The 22,093-nt window shown below is 39.5% G+C and overlaps 1 protein-coding gene across 14 annotated transcripts in view; it reads left to right on the top strand.

The window, feature by feature from the left end:
- Positions 1-22,093, top strand: part of Tcf4 (transcription factor 4) — a 333,223-nt gene that overhangs the window by 221,629 nt on the left and 89,501 nt on the right. For 2 of the 14 annotated variants that reach the window (XM_040741648.1, XM_040741646.1), the window contains exon 1: positions 19,016-19,433. The exons of 11 other annotated variants lie outside the window; for them this stretch is intronic. In XM_040741648.1, coding sequence (XP_040597582.1) covers positions 19,365-19,433 — 69 coding nt within the window. In that variant the 5' untranslated portion in view covers positions 19,016-19,364. Of the gene's footprint in view, positions 1-19,015; positions 19,434-19,507; positions 19,845-22,093 lie in introns of those variants that run through there. One more of the 14 variants, XM_040741650.1, reaches the window with a different exon arrangement.

Raw genomic sequence — 22,093 nt, 5'->3', positions numbered from 1 at the left:
AGTGGCATGAAATATTAAGAGGGAGGCAGGCACAGGGTATTTGGCTTATTACTCACTACATGGGAGCTGAGTGTCCATGACCTGGTAATCATTGTCATCATGGGAATAGGAACTAAATAAATGGCAGTATTTGTTTTACTGGTTGAAAATGTGAACTGAAATAGCTACAAATTCTGCCACTTAACCCTCAGACATATATTTTAGAAGTAAAATTTTATTGCTGACAGCTCATGGGTCCTTTATATAGTCCCTTGACATAAAGTTTATATGTATAGGTCTCCAGCACAGTGGTCCATAATGTCAGTGGCTTCATTGATCCATGGGTAAAATGAAATGAAATTCGGCATATTTACTGTAGGTCAAAATAGTTTGGATTTGCAAAACTCACACCAAAGTGGGCAGGTATTTCATAAACAAATCCCATTTTGCTTTTCTTTTAGTCAACCACATCCACACATTTGCTGGTAGAGGAACCCCTGCTCACTTGAGACTTCCCAGTGGGAGGGGAAAGAGTGTATTCTCATGCTTTCCCAGTGTCTTCATTTCTATCTTCTCAGTTTTACATATCCCCCAAAGTGAAGACTAGATGCTCCATGCAGTGTTGTGCATGATTCAGTTTTCAGTTTCACCTTATTGCTTCTTCATTCTTTATGCAATTTGATGTGATGTCACTGGCATTTGAGCAGGGCTGGCCTTTAAAGAAAGTCTTTTATTTAAAAAAAGCCCATTTAACACCTCCTTTGTTCCTTTAAACTTCTCATGGTCCCTAGTCACTTGCAACTACCTTGAGTAGGGTAAGGTAAGGCACGTGCTTGCGTTCTGACCCATACAAGTCAAACACATCCATTGGAACCAGTCTTGGGACAACAGTACAGGAGACCAATGGGAGCACCAGCCCTTCCTAACCTGATGCTGGATTTCCTCTACTCAGGGCTCTTGTTGGACTTGGGCATGTGCGGAGTGCCTGTGAGAACTTGATGGCAGTGTACTAATGGCAGCCCCCTATAACAGTTGTCAGTACTGTATTACGTCATGTAATCCTACGAAACTCATAAGGCAGATGCAACTGTTTCAGTATGGGTGAGGAAGCTGAGGGAGGCAGGCAGAGAAGGGGAGCCTTGCCATGACCATGCAGCTTGTGCATGGCAGGACTGTGTTTGCAATCTGCATAGGCTGTCTGTCAGTTCCTGTGTCCTTAACAAGATGCAGTTTCTGTGATTCAGCACCCTCTGTAGTGCAGGAAAGCTCTCTAAACCAAGGTCATTGTTAATTTAGAAAGCATTTGACAAGGGCAAGGCTTGCACCTCACTAGTAAAAGTACTTGCATAGCGTGCTCACTAGTTTGGTCCCCAGCCAGCCCTCACCACCTTAAAAGCATTTGATTACCCAGATTAAATTAAAATGTCAAGGCTTTCACCCCGTCATCCCCCTGGAAACTGACCCTCAGCACCTTAAAGTGGTCCTGTACCCAGTCTCTGTGGAGTGGTTCAATGGGGACAGCACCCTGAAGAGCGTTTACTGACACAGAGACAAGGAGGCAGAGTTGCTGAGGCATGGTGACTGACCAGCTTATCCAAGGTTCTCTGCACTGCTTACCAGCCACACATGACTTACATGTGCAGTCGCTTGTTTGTTTGTGGCATCCTTATTACAGTTGATGTGGGAATTTCAGCAACAAGGTAGCCACCCTTCTCTTAGCATTTGAGGAAACTTAATCCGACAGGGTAGCCCAGGTAAGAGTGGTTCAAATCAGAACAGAAATTCCACTGCATGCAGAAAGTCACCCAGCACGGGTCACTTGCTTTTACCTGAAATTAAGCATTGCTGCAGACACTCTTTGTGTCCCTTCTTCTTGGCCTTGCTAAGCCTTCAGTCAGGCTTCTGTAATCGTGAACCATACAGTTCTGCATTGGTGTTGTCGGAACCATATACCATATTGTTGCTCTTGTGGTGAGTGGGACAGGAGGCTAAGATGCCCCCCAGGGCCTCTCCCGATAGTTTGCTCTCTGTCAGCCTTTGTTTATATCTAAGTCAGCCGTTCCTCTAAGAAATTAAGGGGTACATGTTCTTTCTCTCATAGTGTGTGAGTGGTATCCTTAAATTAGTCAGAACCTGTTTCCTCTGGAGTGGTTCACAAGCTACCTTTGTAGGCGTGGCTCCGGGTACCATCCCAAGTGAAGACTCTGGCCTGGCCTTTTAACTGCATCTGGCAGCATAAACAGCTGGGTCTTGGTGGCCTGCATTTCTCTGAGATAGCAGAGTTAAATGTCGTTAGGACAGTTGGGGTTCATATCTGACATTGGATATATCTGCATGTGTGTGCTGACCCCTCAGAGCAAAGCTGAAGATTGCTGGAGTCCAGCCTCTGCTGAGCTATTATAGTATGTGTGTTCTCAAAGCCACTGTGTGGAATTCTTAAAAGAAACAGTAGTTTTGCTCATCACCTCTGAGAAACTAAAGACAGTTAAAAATAAAACAAGAGCGGGTTAGTGAACTCTTCTTGCTCATAAAGAATAAAAGAAATCTTCCACAGGTGCCGGGGGTTGGGATCTGGGCTCAGCATTGTGAGATCAGTGCTTTTCTCGGGCAGTTTAATTTTGTGGAAAACCAAGCTGCAGGGTCAGATCCCCACACAGGAAAGGTCCATGACTGGTGAGCCGCAGCTAAGGAAAGGAAGATGCTTTACCTCCAGTGTTTGTTCTCCAGGGAAGCTGGTAGGTCCAGGGTAGTTGCCCTCTCTTTTAGAGTCATTGCCACCTTGTGGATTACAAAAGATACTGGCTTTCTCCAAACTTCACGGCAATTTGGTTTTTCAGGAGAGTCCTCCCTGGCAGTGGGTGGCTTGTGCTCCTCCCCAAAGTGATCCCTGTTTGTTGAGCAACACCAAACTTCTCCCCTTGCAGTTCATTTATGATTCTGATGAGTGTTTTTTCAGGAAACACACATTTCACTTTTTGACCTAGGAGCATCTGTTAGAATTTTTTTTTAATACTACTTTGGCATTCTGAAAGTGTTAATGTCTTTCATATCTGTTTAATGCTATTTAGGGATATTTATGATCACCTCTTGGTTACTCAGGGTAAAGTATGTCGCAATTTTTTTTAAACAGACAGGAAAGCGTTCACATGAGGAAACAGATTGCTTTAAACATGTGCTTCCTGTGACAGTAAAAAGAACAAATTAGATTTAACACTGTGTAATGAATGCAGAAATGTGTACATTTAAGCTTTTAAAAGCTTTATGTTCAGTTTCGGTCACAACAAAAAGTGAGTCACCTGAAAAAAAATTCAAAGATGACCCTGGTGTCCTCAGACTTCTGCAGTGCCCAGCAGTTGCACCTCTCACCTTGGCCTTGAGAGTCACCAAACAGTGTGTCAGGGCTGAAAAGGATGAGAGGCCCTGATCGAGGCATTCAGAGACTATATGCTGTTAGGTTCCTGCCCTGGGCACTGAATGCAGAGAAGCCGGCATGTACTGGGAGGCAAAGATTTTACTACCATATTACCCCCGCTGTAAGTGATGAAAACAAACAAACTCAAAACACTTCTTCAAACCTGAACCCAAACATTCCACTATTTTTCATGGAACAAAGAAAATAAATAGAAAGAAAGATAGAAGGAAGGAAATAAAGCAGGAAGGAAAACCTGATACTCACTTGCCAGCATTCACTACAATTTAATTATGGAAGAAAAAGGCTCCTTAGGAATTCAGTTTCACCATGGCGGCTGGTCTGCAGGGAGTTACTAGAATCTGAATTCATATTTCTAGTTAGATACAAACCTTAAACGGAGGGCATGGATTCTGCCCCCAGCAGAAGAGAGGCTAGTGGTCATTTCTTCCTGTCCTTCGAAAATGGTGCCTGTCTGTCCCCTGTGTTTTCACAGCTTAGTGTGTGTGGCATGCACACCACCTCTCTGGCCAAGGAGGACTAGGACAGAGTCCCTCCGGGGAGAGCATGTAGTTTGGGGACATCTGACTCTCTTACAGTGCATACTGAGGTACTAATATCAAAACAGACTGCTTGTCGTCGCACGGTGGGGTAGTGCTTTTTTTTGGCTGCCGTGGTCAAAATGAAATGGGCAAGCTGTAGTCCGCTTGGCATCCGCATGGGCTAAGGGAAGCTGGGAAATGGGAGTCAGACTGCGAAGGCAAGTAACAGCCAATGGTTAACTTCCTTTCTGTGTGTCACTTGGCAGAGATGAGACTGACGGGTTTTTTTTTTAATTTTTTTTTTTTTTTTTAACGCGTGGGTGAGAGTTCAGAGCTCTGGGAAGAGCCGGCGAAGCTGTTATTGTGTTTTCTCATGCAGTTGACTGGTGTTGATTTCTTGAGGCCACTACAGATGTTCCAGCAGCCAGCTTCAGGAGACGAGTACATGGCCATTAGGTCAGACTTTGGTTGGAAAGGTGATCAGAGGAGAGTTAGTCCACATAAAATTTTGCTGCTGATCAGTAGGCAGTCCTGGGGAAATTTGATTCTCCCTAAAGCAGTCAGATGCCAAAGCATAATATCATGCACTTGAATGGATGCTCCCAAGTGCACAGACACCCAAAGATATTTTTAATTATCACCATTCCACATCCTTCTTTTCACATAAAAGATTCAAATGGATTTTGAACTTTGGAAACACAGTTCCTAAAATTGTTAAGTTAGATTAGGCTAAAATGACCTCCTGCCTTATTGGGTGGCTGTTGCTCTTAGGTAAGCCACTCTGTACCCTTGAAGATTTTGGGGACAGTGTTGTGGAGAATTTCTGGCCTTTTCACAATTTCCCTAGTATTTTTCTGTTTGCAGAGAGCTACTCCCCAAAGGCGAAAAGAGCGAGCAAGCTGCCATCTTGAGGAGGGAACTGCATGATTAGTGAACACCAAATGGTCTCAGAGTTACCCTGGAATTTTCAGTATACATGGTTGCTTTCAAATACTGTTTACTCCTTTCAAAACTTCCAAAAGGTTTACATGAGATATCAGGAAGATGACCAACTCCGGCAACCCCAGGGCAGGGAAGGAGGCTTAGAAATAGAATACCATTTGTCTGAGAATGAGACGGCATCTCCTAAGAGTTCCAGAGAATTCTGATTAACCTTTCTGTTCCCACATTCTCACACAAAATTAGCACACCTTTTAAATTATTATCTAGTATTTAAACACTATTTTTTTTTTAGTGTTCTTAATGCAACAGGTTCTAGAGACACCAAAAGTGTGGTGTAGGTTTCAAAAAAACTTCATTTTTCTTACATTTTAAATGTTCTGTTTGTGCAAAATTTCGAGAATCACCATAAGGGCTTCTTTGCATTTTTAATTTAGTAACTAACATATGAATAAATTTGCATATTAATTAGTTGCAGATTAAATCATGCATACATAATTGCCTCCTTACTGTGTTTAATGTTTGTCAAAATCTCCAGCCTGGTTTGATGGATGTCGTATGAAAGATTACAATTTGATGTACCCTTGGAAGTATTTACACCAATAATGCAAGATTCTTAATAGCAGAATTCTCTGGTTATATACAGTTACTAATAAACATGTAAGATAGGTACATGTCCCTTTGACTAAATTTTTTTCTTTGCACCAAATCATTTACTATTCATAATCATTAATGCATCTCCTAATTATACAGCATATGTCTCTTAACCCTTTAGTTGCCGATATTCCAATAGTAGCGTCTTTCTTTTTCTTGTCCTCTAAATAAAATCAAGTATTTGATAGAATTCAGATAACACTATTATCTTTTGCTTATTTCTGTACTGCTGTATAGATATAACTCCATTGCCATTTATTTTAATATCCAATTAAGAATTATATGAGCACTTTATATTTTCTAGTTAAAAATCAGCAAATGATCTATGTGTATATGAAGCTTATAGCTGCTGGATTTCCCTTTTTTTATCACATGTGAGAATAATTCATGAATTTCAGATACTTTATAGTCAATAGTTAGAACAAATAAGTATTGATAGCATATATATTTTATTTAGGGAGTATAATAAAAACAAGTATATTTATTTGCTCTATTTTATTCTGTCCTGAATATTATAATAAATTTAATGTCTGATCAAAAAGTAGCTATGATTATTTCATAGTAGTTCTGAGAACTTTACATTTGAAAATGCGTGTAACATGAGGTGCTTCATTTGACATTGTGGGAAAACAGCATTAAATATTTTTTAATTAATTCTTCAGTTATTTGATTTTTTAAAGCTTTATTTAATTCATGTAAAAAGTAAACTAACTAGCTTTTCCCTGCTTCTTTAATATCTAAGCCGCTTATCATGCTGTTGTCCTACATTAATGAATATTCCTACTGTGTAAAATATTATCCAAAATGAAGGTGTTGATGTCATTTTAATGTGAAATTTACAGTTATATTCATAATACAAAATGTGAAATAGTATACATAGTTCTGCTGCAATCATGTTCAAGGTTACTGAGCTTTTTAGGTTAAGTATACATTTTAAAATTTAGCTTTAATTTAGGTTGAGAATCAGAAAAATGTTAATTCATTTGAACACTATCATTAGGGCAAAGGGAAACTAAGGCACAGGCCAATTTATATTACTTCAGTTGTATAAGGAGTAGGTACAGGAATGGCAAAGGATGTATTTTGGGAAATCTCTTTAAATATGAGAACTTGCTGACCCATTCTGTATTCTGCAACAGTTATAACATCTGACTTGTACCTATTTTACTGTCGAGTGTGTCACATTTATATGCCTCATAAAAATACAGAGATTAAAATGAGGCAAAAACATAAATAGCTGGATTCCTTTATTTGAATCTGACATAGGAGAAATAATATCCTTTGATTGCTTACCTCAGGAATGTTGTCTTTCTCTTTACAAGGCAAAAGTAAAAAAAAAAAAAAGACAAACAAAACAAAAAACCCTAGTTATTGATTTAGCAAAACATCATTTTGCAGCATGAAATAGCACATTAAATTATTTAGCAATGTGAAAATGAAGTGAAAACTGCAAAACTCATAAAAGAAGCAAACAGTCAGACCCGAAACATATTTATCCTCAGTCATTGTGCCTAGGTAATTCAGGGCATATGGTATGTAAATGATGTTTGGAGATCCTTGCCAAATCTGCACACAACGGGATAAATTAAGGACAGGTTCCCTGGGTGTCAGTCCCATGACTGTGGCCCAAATGCTCTGCTCCGACGTGTGTGCCTTGTTCTTGCCTTTTAGCAATTGCGGCACTCAGCGTTCAGTGACCGAATCTGGTCCTCAGCCGGCTTCTAAGGCATTATTTGTTATTCCCAAGAACCGATTTATGATTAAATTTAAAATACAGCATCAGTTTGCCAAACTTTCTTCTCGTTCCCACATTTCAAAAGTAAGATCTGAATAATTCATCAGTATATGTTTGGATACGAAGCCATCTTTAAATGGATCTTCTTGACAATGGAAACTGAGCACTTCTTGGCCACTGAAATAGAAAGGCGGTCCTAGGTTTGACTTTTCTCAGGGTCAGGATACAAGTGTTTTTCTAGAACAAAGAGTGAATTATTTTGGACATTTACAAATCATAGTTCCATGTCACAATTTATGAATTCAATTTGATAATTCAAATAATCGTTAGCACTTTTATTTTTTGAATTACATTTGGAAATGTATGCTCTCCTTTTCAGAACAGAGAAGGCCTCAAGCCCTTCTCCATTGACAGCTCATTTTAAGTAACCAAAAGGTTGCATTGTTTCATGTTCACTGAGTGTAATTTCTTTTCTAAACTGGGGGTCTAAACTTATCAATTTTGATTAACCTTGGAACAGTATAGTTGAAGATGCCATCTAATACCCAATCAGGTCCATTATACAACTTGATTATTGGAATAAACATAAAACTTACATATTATTGAATGTTATTCCAGAATATTGTGTTAAAAGATATTGTTTTACTATGGAGAATAATTTATAAAAATAATTTTTAAAGGTAATGCCCTTAATTATGCGTTTACTTGAATTAACAATTTGGTCTCTTTCACTACTGTTAACCATTTCATTTATGAAAAGGTAGTACATTAATAACTATGTGCAAATTGGAAATAGTCCTAGTCCTTGTATATTATTTGGCAAAGCAGGTAAAATTAAAGGGAAAAAATACTTCAGAGATCAACCTAAACCAGTACTACTTGATGCTAATTTCAGGCTTCAGTTAATGCAAGTGGCTGTGAGTCTAAGGAGTGCACATAATTCCATGGAGCCTACAGTTGTGAACTCATGCAAAGTTGTTCTGTGACTGTCCCTCGTTTCGTTGGAGCTACTATGCACAGCTGTGCTTTCAACTCAGCAACAGAGAGCAAAGCGATATTCATTGGAAAATAAAGCTCATCTTCCTTTCAACTTTATGGAGAACTCACAGCCTCCAAAAACAACAAAAGAGTAATCAGAAGTTGAGATTACAGAGCCCAGATTCAATGAATCACACAGGAGGGTGCTGTGGCACGAGTTTCCTTCCACAGTAGAAGCATTGTGGATGCCCATGTGCTAAGCATCACAGCAACGTAGGTTTAAGTGACAGTCTTAGGACTAGATATGAAATGAAACACCTGTGCTTCATTCAAAGAAATAAAGGTGTATCTGGAGACGTAGAGAGTTGAGCTTTTCTAATTCTGCAAGGTTTTGTTTTTGTTGTTGTTGCAGCAAAATCATAAATAATAAGGATAAAATATCTCAATCATAGAAAGTCATTTTATGAATTGTTTGATTCAAAATAACTAGCAGTTTTGTTTTGTTTATTTATAGAAAAAATAAGAATATAGAGAGAGTTAAATGAAATTTGTATCTTTCCATACAGCTTGACATGTCAAGTGTAGGACTCTGGCAATTTTCTTCTAGACATCTGAAAATTAGGATTATAGAGCAGCTTATACAGTATTGTATTGCTCCTGGGTGTTTTCAGTAGTGACGTCAATAAGTCAAGAGGCCTTCTAAAAGACTAAGCCAGAGAATAATAGATAGGTAAAGTGTTTACTTTCTGACACAATATTCTTAGTAATGTCTATTGAAAGTATGTTATTACATGTATACGTTTCCTGTATGATAGGCAAATTGAACTCAGTAAGCCCTTGGTAACAGGTATGGCATATGTGTATATGTGTTTGAAGAGTATTTCATGTTTGTCTTTACAGAATGTTAGTGCTTTTCTTATATAATTCAAGTAAGAAATTCTAGTTATAATTACAGTAAAAAGTGAATCAGAGAGATTACTAGTAATGGATGATATCCTTTGTATCATATTATTAAAGGGTGTCTAAACTCCCCAAAGGTTAAGAAACTGTTACCAACCAATAGATGTGGACATCAATGATCTTACATCATCACATACTCACTTAGAATAAAATCCTCTTAAGGATCAAATATCGTGCAAATATTCAGTATACATGTAAGTGTTAGATTTCCTTGTCAGTGGGCAGCATCATGAAGACTTTTGCAAAGATGACCTCAGTTGTTTGTACAAGCAAGCATGCTTTTTCTAAAAAGGCCTAGCATCAGTATTGTTCATTGTAGAATAATAAATGCAGAGATTATATGACTCTTAAAAATCCAGTAATCACAGTTACATCATAAATAATATAATCACATCTCCCATGGTAGCATACCATGCAACATAGAAGCAAAACTAGCCATATGTCACCGTAATTATTATTGAGTTTCTTTGTTATCAGCATGTTTCTTTTAACAATGAGACAAAATAACATGATTTTTTTTTCTCTATACTACCTAGAATCTGGTTAAATAGAATGTTTTGTCAAAGAAAACAAAGCCAAAGTTAAAAGTATGAGAATGGTAGGTTAAGAATGTTCTTCATTGTTTCCTTCCACAACAAGGGGCAATAGTGTCCAACTGTGTGAGAATGGGGTGTCCCTAGGAGAAAAGATTTGTGAGATGGACTGTTTAAGGTAGCATATAGTTTAAGTACAGATGACCTGCCAAGAAAAACTAAAGACTCTGAATGAATAGGAACATGCATCACACATGCTAAGTGACTTAACAGTGTCACCTCTCAAAGTGACAATGCATGTATCAATTTTTAGTCTTTGGCATTTTGTTGGCACTATCAACTACTCCACAGAAAATAAAGTAGGTTCTGTCCTTCCACAGACATGTATGTGTGAATAAGTGTGCTCTCTGCCGGCCCATCAAATACAAGTTGTTCTACCTCTGTATTTCAGTAGCTTATCAACAAAAGTGAGAGAAAGACCAGACTTAGGAAATCAATAGTAATTAGAACATTTGAAATCTAGTGGAATAGTTATCATAATTGTGTATTACCAGTAAATGTGGTGCTGCTATAATTTTTCTTGCTTAATAATATGTTGTTTTTTTTAATTTTAAGTAGACTTATTCTCAGATTGAGGCTAGTAAAACTGTTTATCTGAGAAATCGCCTCTCTAAACTTGAGTTCTTTACTCCCCTCTTTCTTTTCATTTTATTCTTTTGACAGGGTATGTAGTCCTGCCTGGCCTGGAACTCACTATTTAGATCAGGCTGGCCTCATCTGCTTCTGCCTGCTATGTGTTGGAATTAAAAAATGTGTACAACTACACATGGCAATTCCTTTTAAAAAAAACCTTAAAGTACACTTTATTCATTTATTTCATGTGCATGACATGATATGCCTGTGGAGGTCAGGAATCAACTTTACTGAGTTGGTCTTCTCCCTCTGCCACATGGGCTGACAACAGGTGTCTCTCTCTCTCTCTCTCTCTCTCTCTCTCTCTCTCTCTCTCTCTCTCTCTCTCTCTCTCTCTCTCTCTCTCTCTCTCTCTCTCTCTCTCTCTCTCTCTCTCTCTCTCTCTCTCTCTCTCTCTCTCTCTCTCTCTCTCTCTCTCTCTCTCTCTCTCTCTCTCTCTCTCTCTCTCTCTCTCTCTCTCTCTCTCTCTCTCTCTCTCTCTCTCTCTCTCTCTCTCTCTCTCTCTCTCTCTCTCTCTCTCTCTCTCTCTCTCTCTCTCTCTCTCTCTCTCTCTCTCTCTCTCTCTCTCTCTCTCTCTCTCTCTCTCTCTCTCTCTCTCTCTCTCTCTCTCTCTCTCTCTCTCTCTCTCTCTCTCTCTCTCTCTCTCTCTCTCTCTCTCTCTCTCTCTCTCTCTCTCTCTCTCTCTCTCTCTCTCTCTCTCTCTCTCTCTCTCTCTCTCTCTCTCTCTCTCTCTCTCTCTCTCTCTCTCTTTCTCTCTCTCTCTCTCTCTCTCTCTCTCTCTCTCTCTCTCTCTGGAGCCTGGTCTCTTGATGAAGATGACGCAAGACTTGTCTCACCTGTGCAGACATGGTCATACCTGTGTTTTTGTGTAGAGTATGGACTTAAGAGTAATAGTATCAAAGAATACTTCCAGGTCATTCCGAGTTGAGGAGCACAGCATTTAGAACAGGGATGAGTCACTGACCAGTGTGACCCATCCCGCTGCCCTTAGGGGGACTAATAGTCATCTGTTCCTGTTTCCTTCTTAAAATGTGGTCAATTCTAGCACAAAGTGATTGGCTTCCAGTTACACAAAAGAGCGTCTTAAGCAGAATCTTCATAAAACAGGAACATGAAATAGACACTTGAACAGCGGCATAATGCTGTCCTTGTCCACACTTCACTTGAAAGTTTTCTCGTTCTTATCACCTATACTTTCTCTTATAAGCATTGCCAGAGATCGTCTCTGTAGTATTTGAAAATTGTTTGTTCTCTGTCCAGCAATTTGCTGTTCTACTTGCTCAATGATGTCAAACTATTAAATGTAATCAACAGAAACCTCAGGAAATTGCTAGAATTCCACTCCAGAGGGGGTTCACAAGCCCCGGACAATTAGTCTATTTTGAATGAAAATTACTTTCATTGTGATACTACCCCACCCCAATTATTGAGCAATGTACTGGGAAGCCGAATATCTATTCATACGTTTTTTGTTTTTTAAAGTATGTTTTTCTGTTGTTTGTTCTGTGTAGACATTCCAGTGAGCTTCATCAATCCAATCTTAGTATAAAAAAAAATAAAAGCTTTCTAAAGTAATTCCTTAGCGCAACAAATAGACATACTCAGAATTTTCCCTTTAACTTTGGGCAATTTTTAAAAGTCTGTGCATTAATACAAAGGTGTAGTCATCCTCACATTTTGTTTGATTCAGATTTGTGGTATGCCTGAGAGCTCACAGTCTAGGAAGTGCAGCAATCTGAGTCAACTTCCTCAGCTGCTGTTTTCATATTGTCCAGAGTGACGCTTCCTCATTGTACCAAAATAGAAATGGTTTGTTTGTATATGATGCTTAGAGACTGGCTGTGGATCACACTGAGTTAGGTTAAATGATTAAAAAAAAATTAGTTCTCCCAGTTGGAAGAGGCTGATGGCCGGGAGTCGGGGAAGGGGATTAAAAGTAGAATGAGTTTCCTCTCCTTAAATAATGTGTCCTGTCTCTCTTCAGATACACTGCTTATGGTATCTCTCATGATTTCATTTAGTATTTGAGAGACTGGGTGGTGTGTCTGAAGCTACTCACACTTGTGTGAGCATGAAGAACAGAGGTATGAACTTCAGTCTGAGTCCAGCCTACAGTTCCCACCAGGATCAAACAGGCTAGTCTGTGTCTTTTGGTCTTGCAAGCTGATGTCCAACTTTATCTTATCATACAGTGGGTTAGCTCAGGCTGGCCCGACTGTGAGTGGAATGGCATCTTAGACCTCTGGCTGTTGAGTGGAGTTAGATAATGGGCATGCCCATGGAATTCTTTCCCACAGAAAGGTGAAAGTTGGTAGAAGAGTAGGATGGTGAGTCAAGCGACTGGAAGTGCACACAGGACTCGGGAACCCGAATTTCAAGTAGATTCTGTATGCTGCTGTATGTTTCCCAAATAGCACTCCTGTGCAGTTGCTAATAATACTACACAAGGCAAAATGAGGAACTTGGAATTCTTTTTCCCAAGGAGGAAGAATGTGGCCCAATGGTAAAAGTCAAATATTTATGGAACAAATCTCATTCAAACCAAATATCCTCCATTGCTTACCTTAGTAATCAGTGTGAAGTACTTACAATCAATATGACTACAAGCTCTCTGTCCAGCCATGAAGAAAACAAATATTTGGTCATGTCATAAGCTATTTAAATGTCTACACATGAACCCATGCCATAAAAGAATCGAGTTGAAGATTACATAGGAACTCACATCCAGGAAGCCACAGAAGAAATTCAATTTCATAGTCTTTGCTCATGTTTTGATATATTTGTGTGTAGGAAAACTTACTTCCAAATGAAACCTGAGTATGTGGTAGCCAATATTAACAAAATTATTGTGCCGTGAGAGCATGTTCATGTTACTGAAATGATTGTGAAGGCTTTTCTTTGAGAATTCTTTTGTATTTTTTTGTATTCATTCATTTATTGTGTATGAATGGGTAGGTGTTCCTGTGCCTACCACAGTGTGTTTGTGAAGGTCAGAAAACAATCTGTAGAAATCAGTTTTCACCAACAGGTGAATAGCAGGGACCAAAACAGAAAGTCAGTCTTGGTAGCAAAATCTCTTGTGTGCTTAGCCATCTTGCCAGACTTTATTCAAGAGTTGGTAATATCATATTTATTTATTTCAAGTAGGTTTATTACTCTTTTTAAAAATAGTTAATGAGCTAAATATATTCTCTTAATAGATGACTGTAGTAAGGAGGATTCTAATGAGAGAAACCTTTTCATTTTTATTTGTAGTATATTTTTAGTATTTTTTTTTGTGTGTGTGTGTCTGTGTGTGTGTGTGTGTGTGTTGGGGGTGTGCACAGAAGTGCTATAGATCCCCCTGAAACTATAGTTATAGGCAATGGTTACAGAACTCAGGCCCTTAGGAAGAACAGTAGATGCTTTTGACCATCATGCAAAAGCATCTCTCTAGCTGGCAAGAGAACTTTTTTTTTAAAGTTGAACTCTTCCTTGATTTTTAAGAGCACATAAAAATATTTTACATTCTGAGCCAGGCGTTGGTGGCGCACGCCTTTAATCCCAGCACTCGGGAGGCAGAGGCAGGCGGATCTCTGTGAGTTCGAGACCAGCCTGGACTACCAAGCGAGTTCCAGGACAGCCTCCAAAGCCACAGAGAAACCCTGTCTCGAAAAACCAAAAATATATATATATATATATATTTCACATTCTGAACAGCTCAATATCAAGACAGAAATAGAGTGACACAGAAAGAGCAGTTTATCAGAGTTCACTACTAGGTCGAAAACTTCTCAACTTAATGGTCATCACAGTGAATGAGAAAAGGCAGAAAGTGGGAGAGGTAAAGACCGGGGTGGGGGGCAGTGTAGGGAGAGAAAGACTGACTGTTCATGTCTGTATGCCTGAGATTCTCTGTATCCAGCTCATTATTCTGATAATTAGATCATTAATGAAGTTGTATATAGTCATACCCAATAGGATTTTTGTCATTTACTTTAATTTGGATATTGAACATTAACCCCTAGTTAACTATAAACCATCAGAGCGTATTCAAAATTTTCATAATACAGCAGTTCATGTCTGAGTATTTCCTATGTAAAGACCCACATCAACTTAGCTTATGAGTGAAATCTCTCGTTTATAGTGACTCCTGCTGGAGAATAAATGGTATGAATCAACTGCACTCACTAACACCTCATTTTCTCAGAGGTGCTGGGCAACCTCCTTCTGCTTCGGTGACCAGATTTTCTGTTCTTCTAGTTTTAGATATGGAGACATACTTTTGAATCCTAAAGTATCACCAGAAATCAATGTTAAATAGCTTACAGTACATCCATACTTCTCAGACTAATTGTCTAAAATTTCCAGAATAAATGTGATTTGGTATCTGCTTGGTAATGAAGAGTTTAACTTGACTTTGTAAATTGTATGCTTTTTTTCTTTGTTGGTAAACTTCCAGGGCCTAAGACCTTTCAGGTAGTGATTATTTTTGTGCTCAGAGGTAATGGGGAGATGAGAAAATATTGTCTTACTTATACCACGCAGCTGATCTGTTGAGGGAGCTGTCTGCTCTCCTTGGTGCTTCAGAAGAAGCCAGTGTTTGACATAAAGGATGAAGCTAGCACTTACACCTGGCCTGTCTGGCTTGGCCTGGGTTCCCTGCTGTAGAGCAGCAATGGTGTCAGTCTTACACTAATAATCTGACCCTCCAGTGGAAGCTTTTGGTGTGTCATAACTTTGTTCATATCCTGGTTTCGTTGCTTCATTCTCTTTTTAGTCTATGAACTGTTATTTAAGGCTTTTCAATTTTAATCCTCTGTCTTGAAAATAAGAATGGAAATGCCTCAAACAAAGTACCTGCTATGAGAATTAAGCAAGTGAAGGTTTTGCTCTTTAAATCGTTTGTCCTTGTAGATGAATTGAGTACCATCACCTCATCAAGAAAATCAGTGAGGCACATGTTTGCCAAATGTGGTGATTTTATGTATAGTCTTGCTTATTTGTTTTGACATTGTCACTGGATTTGGATATCCCCATCTTCAAATTCAAGACATTTACTGAATTCAATTATGCTATATAAAAGGGACCCAGAAGTCAATAATAAAAGGGCAAGAACTCCAAATACTTATAAACTTTTAACTGATCAGTCATTTAAACAAGGATGTGGAGTTGTCATGTCCTACTAAGTTATATGACAGATAGGGGCATGGCATCCCTTCCATGTGACAATTATCCATTCATCCATCTATCCATCCATCCACCCATCCTCCATCTGTCCATTATTTAGCTCATATTTAGACCCCTTTCCCCACTTTATTTTGGCAGACATGTATATGCAGTTTTGGTTCATTTGGACTCTGCAGTTATGTGATTTTGGAGTTATTTTACTGGGGGGAAAGGGCAGAATCTACTTATGTACTCTGTGGTTTCAAGTTTACTTTTTTCACATTTGTTTTCAAGATTGCTCCTACTTGAATCAAAGCAGTAATCATTAGTCATGATTTTGATTGTGTTTAGGAGCCTGCTTGTGTCTCTTGGCTACATGTCCCATGCCTCTGTTAAGAAGAATGTTACTTATATCTGAGTACTATTCATTCCTAGGATGGAGCTTAACTGGGAGTTGGGAATCACTTTAAAAGTGTTTGTGGATTGGTTGAATGAATCTACTGACCAAGAGTCTGCTTTTGAGAACTGTAGGGTCTGGGTAGCTACTTGTTCCGCGTGGTGATTCATGCACCCAACAAGATCTTAGTGAATATATGCTTACCTTTCTGGGGATGTTACATCTTTGCCTTGGGGGTATCTGTTCCAAGAACCCTCAGATTTGTGTGACATGGTACATGCATGTCGCAAGCACTGAATGTGCTTCACCTCAAATGTATCCTATCAAGGAATTATTGGGAAAACTAAACAAAACAAAACATGGTTAACTAAATTTTAGAGGGAAAAATGGTATTGACATCTTTCAGTAATCAGTTTTATTACTTAATAAATATTGATGGCTATTTTTACCATCTACTGCATCCCCAGTGATGCTTGGTAGTTATTTGCCAGAGAGAGTACTGCCCAGTGTTTAGCCTGGCTGTCATTTCAGTGAAGAGTCAGGCCTCTTTGCTGAGCCGCTGCTAGTTAGGTACCTGCCAGTGCAAACCAGTAGAAGGCCTGTTCAGGCCCTCTTACAAACTGGCTGGTTAAATCGACACTTCTTTTAAAATTGCTGTCAGACACATGGGTTTTTGAGTATAACTTCAATTGTCTGCTCACTCTCTACACACCACACTCAAAGTTTATCACGAACAGACTTCAGAGTCTGAGATTGAAGAAGTGTCTCAGTTGATGAGGCACTGACCTGAGTTCTGTGACTGAAATATACCCTGAGGTCAGCAAACCAAAACCCAGACACCACTGGACGATAATTCACCCTGTCTCCCTGGGTACAATTCATTAAAAAACCCTTCAAAGTTGTAATCTTCATTAGCCAATACAAATATGTATTTTTGAAATGTTAGGATATTTTTTGCATCAGTTATTGAATCCTAAAAGCTTAATCCTCTAGTCCTGTTTTAATTGTTTTTACTTCCAGAAACCAAATCAAAAGACCTTAAAGTCCGCTTCACGTTATCAAATTATTTATTTGTACCCTTCTTAAGTAAGATCTTCAAGTTTAAAACTATAGATTACAGTCCATTGAAGTATGAGTTTATATATAATTGATGGAGAAGCATTTACATGTTTGCAAAATGTGCAAGAAAAGAGATTTAATGTAATTAAAAGAGATCATTGTTTATGGAAGTAGTTCAATGTTTCTAGCAGTTCCATCCAGGAAGTTAGGTAAGATCTAGAAACAGTCTCCTAAATAAGGGGTTTCTATGAGAACAACAAAGTGAAAATAGTAACAATCCTACCCCAGCTTTTCTCTCCAAAGTCCAGTGTCTTTCTGACTTCTTGTTTTTACACATTGTCCTCTAGCAGTGGGCACCCTGGCCTTGGGTGTCAAACATGGAGGATGGTTTAAAGGCTACAAATGGGATCCTGTCAGATTGACAACTAACTGTTCTAATGAGGAAAAAATCCTCAAAGCATGAAATTTGAATGAAATGTGTGATTATAATTCAAGTACTGTTTACACAAACCTCTGGGGACCTTCCGAATAAATACAGAGCGAGTGAGTTAGACAAACCTCTGGGCCGTGTGTGTGTGTGTGTGTGTGTGTGTGTGTGTGTGTGTGTGTGTGTTGGTGAAACTTCCCACCCCTAACTTCTCGCTTCAGTCCACTGCAGCCCCTCATTGTCTATTAATACTGTATGTGTTTTGTTCCTGCGTTGAGTTGTAAGGAAATAGGTGCTGTGCATTATTAAAGTTGATTCTGAAGAGGAGATGTGTGCTCAGTGGCATTTGCCTCGGCATATGCAAATGATTTAGTTTCATTTGGGATCGATTCCCAGAGGCCTTCCTTTCCTGTGATGCTCTGAATTTGGCAAGCTCACGTCAGCCCATCTCCCCCCCCCCCTTTAACTCCCCTTTTGTTAGTTGATATGTTTTTCAAAAGACAACAAAAATATCCTCTCGCTTGTTAGGAACCTTACAATTCTATTGTTCAGTTGTGATCGATAAAGGTGAAGGAAGGTTTTCGTTTTCCTAAAGTTTAGTAAAATTTAAGTTTACAAAAAACGTGCATGGACCGCTTGTTAAAATATTTATGCAGCAATCAGGCTCCTGGGATGAGACAAAACTCTGAAAACGTGGTCTCTAAGGTGCCTTTTTAGGAACTGACAGCTGTGAGCTATTGGTAGATTCGGACTTAACCAATAAACTTGCCTTAGAACGCGGCAAACAGGCAAGCTTAAAGTTGCAGCTGGGTTCTCCATTGCCACAGCACTCCAGAATGCTGTGGGTTTGGGGTGCTCAGCCCCAAGCAGGGGAAGCTTGGCCTCATGGCATTCAGCTAGCTCGCTTTTGACCATGCAGCGGGCCTCGGCGTGGCAAGGTGAAGTTCACAGGCGGACAGCCACCCTCTGCCCTGGTCTGAGAGCCTGGGGCTTGCAGAGCCTCGGGCCCGCCGTTCTGTTACTCTCTTTCATTCCGCAACCCGGTTTTGTAGGTTGTTGACCAAGCAGCCAGAAAACACTGCCCCCTCTCTCTGTTTGAGCGAGGTCAGAGACGTGGTGCTTTTTCCCCCCTTCCTGCACTACCCCCCCGCCCTTCTCCGAATCGAGTTCTCAGGCAGCTGCGTACAATGCTGGGAGCTAGCCAGCAGCAGAGACAGATGGCAGAGTTATTAGATGTGCATCGTACGATTCCCTTCCTGCCACTCGCTTTTTAATCAAATTAAAACAAAAAAGAAAGAGAGGGAGAGAGAGAGAGGGGGAGTCAATTAACCGCATTTGTATTCTGCTCAATAATGGACCCTGTTCCACTTTTACCCTAAGGCAGTTGAGTGGAAATTTTAGAGAAGAAAAGGGGTGCCTTTAAAAAAAAGAAAAAAGAAAAAGAGAGACACACACAGAGGGACACACACACACACACACACAGAGAGAGAGAGAGAGAGAGAGAGAGAGAGAGAGAGAGAGAGAGAGAGAGAGAGAGAGAGAGAGAGAGAGAGAGCGCAAAAGAGGTGAAGCCTGCAGGAATTTGTAGGAATCGGCATTATTCGAGGAACTGAACTGATAAAAACCCCTCGGAAAAGTTGAAGCGATCTCGAGTGCTCGGCTGCAGTGCTTACACAGGCTTACACAGGCCGGGCCGCCTTCCAGCCTGCGCGAGCGAACTTGAGCGTCTGACAGCAGCGCCACGGCCTCCCCCGCCCGCCAGGAATGGTCTCTTCCTGCTTTGCATATTCACCACGCTTGGCCCGGCCATATGGGAAAATGCAACTGAAGGAATTGTTGTGAAAAAAGGGACAGCGAGTTTGAAATAAAAGTTGTTAGAGTGGTACTGAGGAGAAAAAAGAATCCGAGGCCATGTACTGCGCATACACCATCCCGGGCATGGGCGGCAACTCTTTGATGTACTACTATAATGGGAAAGCGGTAAGCGAACTCGGCTGCGAGGGGCATTGGGGACAAGTTTTATGGTCACAGGGATGAGCATCTTAGGCGGGGAGCATTGTTTGCGAAGTTGTGCAGGACTGCCGCACCTTCTTCGGTGCCATGAAATATTTATCATCTGCGAATTCTAGGAGGTTACTGTTGCCTTCTTCCTTTTTTCAGTCCCCCCCCCCCAGTATAGAACTGTTGATGCTTTTCAGAGCTTCTGAAAGTAGATCCCAGAGAGAAAGTTTGCAGTCAAGTAAACTTAGGAGGTTGTACGATTTAAAATAATAATAATAATAACAAAAAGGGACTTTTTGGCAAATTCCTTTTGCTTTCAAATGATTGGAAGGAGGAGCAGATTATGAAGAGAACCGAGAAAGCCCAAGTTAGCCTGAGAGAAAATTGGGGGTAAGTTTCTCTCCGGACTGAGATTTTGTGCTATCTAAAGTCGTACCAAGTTGGAATAGTGGAGAAGAGATAAGAAGTTAAATAGACCAAAAACTTAATACTGACACACCTGATGGGGTAGATTATATAAGCTTATTTTTTAACCCAAAAAAGGAAAGGGGGGGGGTGTTAAGAATCTGTTCGTGCATGTAGCAATATTATAAGTTATTTGTGCTGTGTGGCGTTTTCCTCTATTTCCCTCCCTCTAACTGAAAGGCTTTATTTAAGTGGGGGAAAGTGTCTGGTATCTTGTGCATAACCTCAGCAGAAGGTTTATACTTGCCATCTGGAGTTTTTTTTTTTTTTTTTCCTTTTTTTCCCCCTTCGCCTGGGCCCTCTGAAGGAAAGGGATTTCAATATTTTTAAATTAGTATGTGGTGTTCTTAGACAAGTTGTACAATGAAGGAGCAAGATTGTACTTTAAAATAACAAAGAATAGGGGTGAAAAGCAGCCACTTATGAACTGTTTTCATTTTGTACTTTGAACTTACATTTGGGTTAATCTTAATCAGAGTGTGCTAGTTGGGCCAAAAGGGACCGATGAGAGCTTTCACGAAGGCCCAGTTCAGCTGTACTGATTGGTGCAAGCAAATTAAATGTGTGTATGTGCTGTTATATGCATGTAAACACCCCCGTGTGTGTGTGTGTGTGTGTGTGTGTGTACACAGATGTATGCAGCACACTTATTTCTAGTGGGCTACACTGGTATGTATACATACACATAGCTTTGGGGAGTATGGTTGAAGGAGAGATTAACAAACATCCAATTCTAAGAATAAGCCACTGTTGAGTTACTATCACTTTTATTTTGAAGAACCAGTCAATCACCACCAGTTTATAAATACTATCCTTTTCTAAATCCCCTTTAAAAAGTATCACATGGAATCGGAACAATAACTAAATGTGGTAAATAAAGAAGGTTTTGAAGTAGATGGCTTAGATTCTAAGTTGATTGGTGTTTAAATATTGGTATTGATTTATCTTAAGTATTGGTATTATTTTACTCATTTTTAAAAAGAAGTATATATGAATTGCAATTGTTTTCCCTACCTGGTTAAGACTTTTGCCTGCTGTCTCTTAGACATTTCCATACACACCGTACTCAGTACCATTTAAAACACCTTTATGTCAGCCTCACAAATGATAATGCCAGGGTGATCAGTAGGCAAAAAGTGTCTCTGAAATAGTAAGATAGAGCCCAGAATTCTGTTGCCCCATACGTTAAAAGATTATATATTATGCATTACATGTTACATGCATATGTATGAAAAGATTATATGTTACATTATGTATTACAACAAATATGAGTTGTTATGGTTTTTAACTTTAAGGTTTACCAGTTACCAGTGATGTGAATTTTATATGTTAATTATTAATTTTGAATCTTAAACTGCTGAATTGTCAAATTTTTAGTCAAGGCTTAGGCATTTTAATTTCCGTATGGCCCAAGGGAATTTTTAAAAATATGTATTCCATTCCCTCAGCTTGCCAATTGCCTCTACCATAAGAAAATGCTGACTATGACATCATATCACTAATATGCCCTCGCAGTTGCCAAATATTTTGGTTGTTAGATTTTTTGGGGGGGGGAGGATGGTACTCATAAAATCAAGATCACTCTGTCACAGGAAATGTATTTATAGGAACTGTTTTAAGTCGTTTATTAAAAACAAATCTGGTGATGTGTATCTCTATTGATTCAAACACTAGAGAGAGGAAAATTGTACATACATTATATTTAGAAAAAAAATGGCCATGTACAGCCTCAGCAGAAGACATTGGAAACCAGGGTTATTTACCAATGCTTCAAAATAACTTTTTAAAGCGGTCAGCAAAGTCCAGTTTTGTGTGCTCTGTAGAAGGGTCAGTTCTAGACCATTTTCCAAAATACCCTCATGTGTACCCTGGGGAAACGGATTTCTGTTTATTCTACAGTGTGCATTGTACTGGCTCCAGCTCTACATTCAGCTGCATTTGGTTTGGTGCCAGACATCTTGTGGAGATTGTATATGCCATGCGTTAATTGTTCAACATGCCTATGGACAAGACTTCACCTTTCTTGAATTTTGTTTGTCTGTAGTCTGATTATCTGTGTGTGTGTGTGTGTGTGTGTGTGTGACGAGAGAGAGAGAGAGAGAGAGAGAGAGAGAGAGAGAGAGAGAGAGAGAGAGAGAGACCACTGTGCATTTCTACCTGAACTGTTTTGCCTG

This window comes from Mesocricetus auratus, unplaced genomic scaffold (assembly GCF_017639785.1).
Source record: "Mesocricetus auratus isolate SY011 unplaced genomic scaffold, BCM_Maur_2.0 Super-Scaffold_6730, whole genome shotgun sequence".
In the NCBI taxonomy this organism is placed as follows: domain Eukaryota; kingdom Metazoa; phylum Chordata; class Mammalia; order Rodentia; family Cricetidae; genus Mesocricetus; species Mesocricetus auratus.
Note: the sequence above shows the minus strand (reverse complement) of the source record. Positions and strands in the feature narration are given on the sequence as shown.